The 10,231-nt window shown below is 34.6% G+C and overlaps 1 protein-coding gene across 1 annotated transcript; it reads left to right on the top strand.

Annotated features, from left to right (window-relative positions):
- Nucleotides 1-4,782: 4,782 nt before the first annotated feature.
- LOC132174041 (uncharacterized) lies at nucleotides 4,783-9,969 on the top strand. The gene is made up of 3 exons (XM_088514922.1): nucleotides 4,783-5,242; nucleotides 7,679-8,094; nucleotides 9,043-9,969. The coding sequence occupies exons 1-3, from the start codon at nucleotides 4,783-4,785 to the stop codon at nucleotides 9,967-9,969; spliced, it is 1,803 nt and encodes a 600-aa protein (XP_088371048.1).
- Nucleotides 9,970-10,231: the final 262 nt, after the last annotated feature.

Below are 10,231 nucleotides of genomic sequence, written 5' to 3'. Positions count from 1 at the left end.
CATTAAGTAATATTATATACCACACCACTATCTCATTATGTTGATGTGTCACTGTCAATTCACCCTTAGATCATCAATTGTTAAAAGAAAAGGAAAGAAAAAAAAAAAATCCAATTGTGAATTAGCACTATCACGTCAGCATAGTGTAATAACGGTGTGGTATATAGCGTTACTCTTTAATATTACTCAAAATAAAATGAGAAATATTATATACCACATTTTTATTTTACAACTATCATACATGGTTGATGTAAAAATGTCAACCAACCTTTGAATTTTTATTTTTTTTATAACAAAGGCCGATCTAAGGGTTGATTGTGACTACTATATTAGTATTGTACAATAATTGAAGGGAAAAGTCTACATACTCCTCCTCAAATTACCACACAATTGACCATGTCCTCCCAAACTTTCAATTGTGACAATGTCTCCCCTTAAACTACCAAAAATTGTCAATGTTCCTTCCAATGACGAAACTACCCTGAGTAAAATAGAAACAAAAAATACTACAACTTCTAGAAAAAACCTAAAACTAAACCCAAAATCCAAGGGGTGGCCAAATTTAAAAGAAAAAAATTAAAAAAATATCGATTTTTTTAAAATTTTGTTTTATAATTTTTTAATTAAAAATTTTCATTTTTTTTTTAAAAAAAATTCTTTCGTTTTTTTTAAAAAATAAAATAAAATGTTCCTTTTTTTTAATTAAATTATTTTTTAAAATTAAAATTATCGTTTTTTTTTTAAAATCAATTTTTTTTGTTTTTTTTTCAAATTTATAGGAGTATTTTTATCTTATTGAAAATTTATAAGGATATTTTTTATTTTTTCTTGCTAACCTTGGAGATATTGACAATATTTTGATAGTTTGAAGAGACATTGTCACGATTAAAAGTTTATAAAAATATTATTAATTGAATGATAATTTAAAGGGAGTACGTGGACTTCACATATAATTAAAACATAAAAAAATTTCTAGAATTACTCAAACGCAAATACTAAAGGATGTTAGGGACATATCAGTAAATGTACTTTGTTTTGGAACATATCTAGTCGTTGATTTTGACTAGAGAAATCCATAGTTCCAAGAGGAGTTGGAAATTAACTAATTAAGGATCCAAATCTTTTTTGATGGTCGTTTAAAGTGGTTGTCCTTGTCTCCAAGTGATGCAAGGCCAATGGATGAAGTGTCTTTTGGTTCTTCTATTTCTATACGCCGTTTACTTAGCGTTCAACACCCCCACCCATCCCAATGATGCACAAGAAGATTTTTTCTTCAAAGATTCCTTTGTTGAGCAGAAAAAAGGGGGGTAATTTAGTAATTAGATTAATTTGTTACCATTTACAAAAACAGGAATTAAATTATTCAAATTAAGGTTTATCCAACAAAGCTCCCCTCTATTTATGATATTATTTTTGTGTGGAATATTTATGAAGAAAAGGTGACACTTGTTAATGATTTGGTTATATAAAATTCGTTATTGAAAATCATTTTAAGCAAGGCGTAGGTTAGAGATGAGTTTTATCGGAAGACCATACTACATAAGCTTCGAGAAAATAGAAGAAGAGTAATGAGATAATATATAGCCCTACGTAAGGTTAATGTCTTGTATAAATGAAGCAGCAAAATATATCCCAAGTTTCCTTCCTTTTGTCACCCACAAAGAGTTGTGCAATATTGGAACAAAGTTGCTAGAGATTGAAATGGCATTGGTACCATGAAGGGTTGTAGTCCGATGGCTTTTAAGGTAATCCTTATGTTATTAAGTAAACACTAAAGCATGGCTTTGATTCTCGCAATGAAAATCTTCTTACCTGATTAGTACCAAATTGGGTTACACTGATATCCTAATAAGGCTAAGTTAGGCCATAACTTGTTAAAGTATATTTTATTATCCTACATTTAGGGATCACTGTTTATCCCAAAAGCTTAAACTAATAAAAATAGATAAATTTAATCATTTAAGTAATACTTTAATACCGTTCAATTAAGCTTGAGGGAACTCATACAATTCTCACCACTTAGACCTATAATATTATTAGTTTCTAGTGAACATATACTACTATAATCACGTCTTAATAAAATCACTCTAGTTGCAATTTGCTACCTTTTTAATTAAAAGAAAGAAAAAGAAAAAAAACAAAACAAAACAAAAACAATAAAACAAAACGGCATTGATGTTGACTAGTCAAAAATCAAGTTCAAGCAACAGACAATTAGACAATGACTTCTAGGTTTAAGTCAGATCAATGGAAGACTAAAACAGTGTTTTTAGAAAGCGTGCAATTTAAGTTTTCTCTAGTTTTATTCATCCAAAAAATAAATTAAAAAAAGTTTTCTCTTGTCAAACTTTCCTCCGAGAGGAGATTTAAACTGTCTTTAATAATTTATATTCCACACTTAATTACGATATTTAATTAAAATATAATAAATTAATAAAATTAGAGTTTGGATTCAAGACTTGTTAGAATAAATGATAATTTAAACATCTACATACCTTGATGTAGAGGTGTACATGTGAATAGGGATGCAGATGCGGATGCGATTATTTGCAATATCTACATCCAAATCTTTAAAATGTGAATATCACTTGTAGTTATTTGCATTTCGCATTCGCCTCATGTTTTTACTAATCGCATCCGCGCAGTTATTGTAATTATTATCCGTTATCCGCATATTAGGTAATGAGTATTTTGGGCCTATTTTAGTCTTTCTGTGTCTTCTTTAGGTCTCTATTAGAGCCTATTTTAAACGACTTTAAAAATAATTTTGATTGCTTTTAAATGTTTTGGGCTTGTTTTAATTTTTTTTTTTTAAGCCCTAACATTTAAAAAATATATTGATTTCACATGATTTTTGCCAGTTTATCCAAGTGAACGAGTGAACTATGAAGAAAAAAACTTAAAACATAGTAACATAACCTATACCTTATATATATATATATAGGGGAAAGTCCACATAACCCCCTCAAACTACCACTCAATTGACAATGTCCCCCCCAAACTTTCAATTGTGACAATGTCCCCCCCAAACTACCAAAAATTGTCAATGTTCCCCCCAATGACGAAATTACCCTTAGTAAAATTAAAAAAAGAAAAGAAAAGAAAAAAAAATCCAAACGATGGCCAATTTTTTTTTTTATAAAAATTGAAAATTTTCGTTTTTTTTTTTTAAAAAAACTTTTGTTTTATAATTTTATTTAAATAAAAATTTACGTTTAAAAAAATAAAATTTTCGTTTAATAAAATGAAATTTTTTGTTTTTTAAAACTAAATAAAAAAAATAGTTTTTTTTTTAAAATAAAAATTTCCGTTTTAAAAAAAAATTAAAAATTTTTGTTTAAAAAAAATTGTTTTTTTAAAAAATATTATCTTTAAATTAAAATTTTTCATTTTTTAAAAAATCAAAATTTTTTTTTGACTTTATAGGGGTATTTTTGTCTTATTGAGAAATCTATAGGGGCATTTTTGTCCTATTGCTATTCTTGGGGGGGACATTGACAATGTTTTGGTAGTTTGGGGGGGGACATTGTCACAATTGAAAGTTTGGAGGGGACATTGTCAATTGGGTGGTAGTTTGAGGGGGATACGTGGACTTTACCCATATATATATATATATATATATATAAAAGATATGCGGTGGCAATTATAAAATTGCCATATGAATTACATCCGCATATGCGAATAATAATTTTTGCTAATTACATTCGCATCTGCATAATGGATTTAAGTCCGGTCTAGTAAACGATCCATGATTCCATATTTTGAAAACATCGAATGGAATAAGTGTGATCAACAAGACAATCATTCCATATCCAGAAACAGAAACAAAATCTTTCTTAGTTTCTAACAACGAAGTCATTGCAACCAGGTGCGACAAAAGAATAAAAAAGTGGGGAAAAAAAATAACCACACACTTTTATTTTGGTGTAAAATATTTAAAAAATACTTGTAGTTGAAATAATTTTTCAAGAAAATAATTCCATCTTAAAACATTTTTTGGGGTTTCGGTTGTTCGAAAAATTAATAAATATTTTTTATATTTTCATTCAATCATATTAATTAACCTGTAAATTAACTTTTATTCATAACATAAGATTATTAATATAAAAAACAAGAAAATATAAAGATTAGGACTGTAATGTCAGTATTGTGAGATAAAAATGTAATTTCTAATATTACTTTTTTATTATATATAATCTGACAAGCTGGGAAGAAGAGAAAGAAATGAATAAGTTAAAGAGGAGTTGTGAAGGATGAGTGTGAGAATAAAAGGCATTCGGGAGTGAGATTGAGATCTAATGCAATTGTTTGCCTACATTACTTATACCTTGGGCAAGCAATTGTAAGAAGACCCTTTTGAGACCCACCTGTTCGGGCAGGTAGGCCTCACAAGGACTCTGTCACAATTGTCTACATAAATCATTTCACGCCTCGTAGGTCATTTTCCTAATCAATCGAAAGTATTTTCAGATTGACCCATATTTTACGTTACAACAAATTACCTTCAAAAATAGAAAGAAATCTCTTTCAAAAACTATTTTAGGCCCAAACAAACTAGTCCTTACCAAAAATCATTAAGGATTCTGGGTGGGTCGAACGTATTCTAAACTCGCATTGACTCATTGACCATAAAAGGATGTCTTCCTTGAAGATGATAGGAAGTTAATAGCTACATTCCTCCAAGACACTAAACTGACACTAAAGAGGTTGATCCAACATAACTTCTTTATTAATATTACTTGTTCTCTCTAGCAGATAGTAGAAGCCTAGACCCTCAAGGAAATGGATGCTAGGCTTCTGGAGGCAATTAGGGCAAATGACACCACCACAATGATCAGTTTATTTCAAGCAAATGAAGGAATTCTTGAACAGAAAACGGCTGACTCCATGGACACAGCACTACACCTTGCTTCAAAGCTTGGGCACGTAGACATGGTGTCGGAAATCGTTAAGCTGTGCCCGGACATGGCTGCAGCCGAGAACAAGATGCTCGAGACACCGATATACGACGCTTGCCGCCAAGGGAGTGCTGAGGTGTTGAAGGTGCTTTTAGAGGCCGATCCCAGGGCTGCTTGTAAGCTCAACTCCAAAAACAAGAGTCCCCTTTTCATGGCTTGCAGCCATGGGAATTTTGACGTGGTGAATCTCCTCTTAAACCACCCTGGAGTGTTGCTTGGTTTAGAGGAAACTCATGCATTCGATCGAACTTGTATTCATGTGGCTGCATCCAGAGGGCACGTGGGTAGGCACTTTTCTTTCCTAACATACATGATATGTATATGCATGTACTTATGAGATTAATAAGAAATGAATATCACCAATATATGATTTTTGGCTAAGGTAAGAATATTGGCTAATTGACTTCTTATATTAGACATTTAAAAAAAAAAAAAAACTACTTAAAATTTATTTCACGTCAGCCAATATAAAATCAGTTTGAAGAATAGTATTATTATATGAAAATATATTTGTATCTTCATTTATTTTGAGGATAACTTTTATAAGAAATTGGTGTAAACCAGCTCCTTTGTGCCCACTAATTAGAAATGGACAGCTAGGATTATTACACCAACTCAGATAAGTTGGAAAACACCCAATTAAATCCACAAAAGCCTAATTTTTTCCCTCTCCCTCTCCTCCCTCTCTCTTCGGCGGCAACAAAGATCTTGCCGGAGCCCGGCCCACAGCTTGCCGTCGAAGACGACGGAGTCCAGCCTAGAGTTTGCCGAAGAAGGCGCCGGAGCACAGCCCGACGCCGGAGACCAGACCTCTCCGGTGTTCCATCTCTCTCTCTTTCTCTCCGGTGCTCCAGTTCTCTCTCTCCGGCGACAGTTGAGATGCTGGTTTCTCTCTCCGGCGAAGCTGAGATGCCGGTTCCTCTATCCGGTGCTCCTCTCTCTCTCCGGTGCTCCAGTTCTCCTTCTAATCGGCGAAGAAAAAAAATCTTGTTTTCTTACATTAATTGCTTAAATGTCTGGTTTTTTCTTACATTAGAAGCCTACTGGCTAAAAAAAAGTAACATTACCATAAACTATGCAATGGATTGGATAGAATGAGGTTGTTTCCATTTGTACACTTGATGAATGATCTTCTTGTTAACAAAAAGAAATATGCGGCAGCAATTTTCAGATGCTCCTCAACCCAGATATTCGGCAAATCTTCGGGTGTTCTTTTACTCAAATATTTTTGATAATCTGGCTAGTTTTAAAAGCGCATGAATTGATGTGTTTGGTGAGTTGTGGATCACAGCCCATCTGTTAGCCTGGTGACATGATTGTATTGTGCTCACCTCCATCTTATTGAAATTTCTCTATTAACCTAAGTGGATTATTACAAGAATTGGACAAATTTCTCTGAATTCCCGTTCATGATAAAACTGAAGCGGGCATGGTAAAACAAGCAATAGAATTGGACAACAAAGAGGGAAAAGAGAGCACTGGGTAGCAGAGAATTTTTTTCCTCTGCTTCCGGTCAGAGAGAGAGACAGAGAGGGTGCATCGGAGAGGTCTGGGTTGGGGTTGGGCTCTTGCGTCTTCTCCTGCAAACTTTGAGCTATACTCCGGCGTCGTCTCCTGCAATCTATGGGCTGGGATGCACGTCGTCGCTGGAGAGTGGAGAGGGAGAGAAAGAGAGAGAGAGAGAGAGAGAGAGGGAGGGAGGGAGACTGGGAGATCACGTCGCCGCTGGAGAGAGAGAGAGAGAGAGAGGGGAGGTAGAGGGAAAAAAATGAGGGTTTTTGTGGATTTAATCCGGTGTTTTCCATCTTATTTGAGTTGGTGTGATAATCCTAGCTCCCCATTTCTAATTTGTGCGGCACAAAGGAGCTGGTTTACACCAGCTCCTTATAGAAGTTATCCTCATTTATTTTATGAGAATACAACACCACTATATATTTAAGTCTTGGCTTGAGGTAATTTATGAACAATATTTAGTGTATAATTTCCTTTTGTAGATTGAGATCCACAGCAATTATCTGTCTGAATTATTAATAATTTGGACACGTAATATGAGAGATCTCATACGAGACCCACTTGCCCAAATAAGTAATGGCACAACTCAAAATTTATTTAAACATGTAGGTTCCATATCGAATCTCTCACACATTACCGGCCTGAATTCACTGCAAAAAAACCCAGGTTTTAGTGATGCCTAGCATAAGACCGTTTTAACAAAATGACATTGTCAAGCGTCACTTTAATAGTAAAACGACGTCTCTTAGAAGGAGGCGTCGTTTGAACAGTAAAATGTTCCCTTCTAAAAGGGGACGTTTTACTATTCACACATCCCCTTTGGGAAGGGGATGTGTGAATAGTGCACGTCACCTTGCACACTATTGCCACGTTCCCTTTGGGAAGGGGACTTGTGAATAGTGAAATGTCACCTTCTAGAAGGTGACGTGCACTATTCACACGTCCCCTTCCCAAAGGTGATGTGAGAGCAAAAATGTTATCTTGTAACGACATTTTCACTATTTAAACGTCTCTAATTTTTATTTCATCACTAGATTTAAGGACATTTGCAAAATGTCACTATTCGAATGTCCTTACTTAAATAGAGATGTTTTTTGGGCTTAAAATATCACCTATCACATGTCACTATTTTGCCAAATTTTTGTGGATTCTTATCCGACTTTTGTACAGTTTTCTATCGATCTCTAATTCTGGATTTTCTGGTGCAGATGTTGTCAGAGAATTAGTAAATATGCGTCCCGACTTTCTTCAAAAGATCGACGAGAACGGAAACTCGCCATTGCACCATGCTTGTATCCATGGACACAGGGATATAGCCAGGATGCTTGTGAGGCGTGACACAAGCCTTGCTCTGCAATACAACAACAATGGCTACACACCATTGCACATGGCATCAATGAAAGGCAAAGTTTCAGTCCTTGAGGAGTTTGTGCTGATGGCTCCTGAGTCTTTCCACTATGCTACTAATGAAGGGGAGACAATCTTTCATCTGGCTGTGAGATATGGGCAATACCAGGCTCTAGTGTTCTTGGTGAATGCCTACAATGGCTCAAATCTTATTCATCGTCAAGATCAATATGGTAACACGATTTTGCATCTTGCTGTTTCTGGTGGGCGTCATCAGGTTAGAAATGGGTTTTAATTGCAACTGTACCTGTACATTTGTTGTGAAAACGAATTTCTTTTTAGAAAATTTTTATTATTATTGGGTGTTAAGTCGCTAAGTATTTCAAAAGATTAACTATGTCAAATAGAACTATGATTGTTCTGTGCTGATAACATATGACAGTAGTAAAAATTAAGAATTGAAGACCGTAAAAAAAAACTTAGGAAGAGGGAAAATAACGATTAGAGAAGAGTAACCCAAAATAAATAACATACTTGAAAAAAAATACTCTTTTGTATAGGCTAAGTTTTGAGTTCTTTCCAAGCAAAATACTGGAAGAAAAAGAAAATGGTAAAATACAAAAATAACCCTAAACTTGGACACAAAGCAAAATTCTTGTAAATAGAGCAAAGATATATGATTCTAAAAATAATCCTCAAATCTGATGCCCGATTTTTACCATTCTCCTCCTAATCTTCTCTCTTAAGAAATTCCAACGCCATTAATTTGTATTTGACAACTCCACCGTTGATTCTCCTCTATCACTTGAACAGATAAGAATCACCAATTTAATTATTTAATTAATATTTTTACACTTTTATTTTTCTCAAACTCTAATTCAAAGAAATGTTAGATGGTCGATCTTCTAGTCTCCCTCTTAGTCCTAGATGAATATTATTTTCTAAAAAAAAAAAAAAAAATAGTGGCTATTATTAATTATTTTTCACACTTAATTTTAAAAAATAATATCAACCTAAAACTAAGAGAACATTAGTCTATGAGAGCACATAACATTTCCATATAATTAATATTTTAATACTTGTCTTCACATATGAACTCAAATTATTCATTAATAATAAATAATAGGAGTCCAACACATAAAATATTTAATTAAAATAGAGTAAATTATAAAAATAACTATTCAAACACAAAACTTTTGCTTTGAAATTTTGAAATTTGCTGTAGATAGCAGAGTACTTGGTCAACAAAACAAGAGTGGAGATTAATGTTCGAACCTGTAAAGGACTCACTGCACTCGACATCCTCGACCAGACAAAGAACAGTGCAGAGACAAGGCATCTTGAAGCCCAGTTCGTTAAAGCCGGTGGTAGAAGAAGCAATGATATTCAACCGCCAATCATATCTAAGAATTCTTCATGGCCGGCTTGCATCGGCGATGAACTGAATATCTCCAATATTATGAATGAAAAAGGCTCGCCGGGATTCAGCAAGGGAAGCAACTCTCGAACGCCGTCGCAGCGACGCCAGGAAAATAAATGTGAGGTTTACAGTAGACATCGGAATAAGAAGCAGGAGATACACATGGAAGCATTACAGAATGCTAGGAACACCATAACACTAGTCGCCATTTTGATTGCAACGGTTACTTTTTCTGCCGGAATTAGTCCTCCGGGTGGTGTGGATCAGGAAGAAAAACTGAAAGGGAAGTCACCGGCAGGGAGATCAACGGCTTTCAAGGTGTTTGCAACAAGCAACAACATTGCATTGTTTACCTCTCTCTCCATAGTTGTGGTTCTTGTCAGCATCATCCCTTTTCGCAGAAAGGCACAGATGAGGCTATTGATGGTTGCTCACAAGGTGATGTGGGTGTCTGTGGCGTTCATGGCGACGGCTTATGTTGCAGCCACATGGGTGGTCGTGCCACACAGTCAGGGGAGTGATTGGTTGTTTGTGACGCTACTAGCCGTTAGCAGCGGCTCCCTGGGATTGATTTTTATTGGTCTAGGTGTGATGTTGGTTGAGCATTGGCTGCGGAAAATGAAGTGGAGAAAACTGAGGAAGGATGGAAGGGCGGGGATTGCAGATCCTGATTTGGAAAGTCAGAATTCAGATGTTGAGAGCTCATACATGCAAGGATATCACTCATACTGACTGTTTCTGCCTCCCAAAGGATTGATACGATTATAAGGGTTTTTTTTTTTTTTTTTTTAGGTGATAAGATTATATGGTTTAATTGCAACTGAATTTTACTAATTGCTTTATGTTTTATGGGAGAATTTGATTTTAGTTATGTTAAAATACGCAGCAACTAGAGAGGGGCGGCAATTCCTCAATTAGCTAAATTGGGGTAATGATCAGTAACATAGCCTACTAAACTGGTCAAAACCATTTTTTGGGGCGTTACAATTTTGCC

This window comes from Corylus avellana, chromosome 3 (genome assembly GCF_965113065.1).
Source record: "Corylus avellana chromosome 3, dhCorAvel1.hap1.2, whole genome shotgun sequence".
NCBI classification, from domain to species: Eukaryota; Viridiplantae; Streptophyta; class Magnoliopsida; order Fagales; family Betulaceae; genus Corylus; species Corylus avellana.
Note: the sequence above shows the minus strand (reverse complement) of the source record. Positions and strands in the feature narration are given on the sequence as shown.

What these genes read in the sequence shown, in the direction of transcription:
- LOC132174041 (XM_088514922.1), top strand. Translation starts at nt 4,783, where the DNA reads ATGGATGCTAGGCTTCTGGAGGCAATTAGGGCAAATGACACCACCACA. An exon ending in TGCATCCAGAGGGCACGTGG is followed by an intron (nt 5,243 to 7,678) that starts GTAGGCACTTTT and finishes TTTCTGGTGCAG; the next exon opens with ATGTTGTCAGAGAATTAGTA. An exon ending in TTTCTGGTGGGCGTCATCAG is followed by an intron (nt 8,095 to 9,042) that starts GTTAGAAATGGG and finishes AATTTGCTGTAG; the next exon opens with ATAGCAGAGTACTTGGTCAA.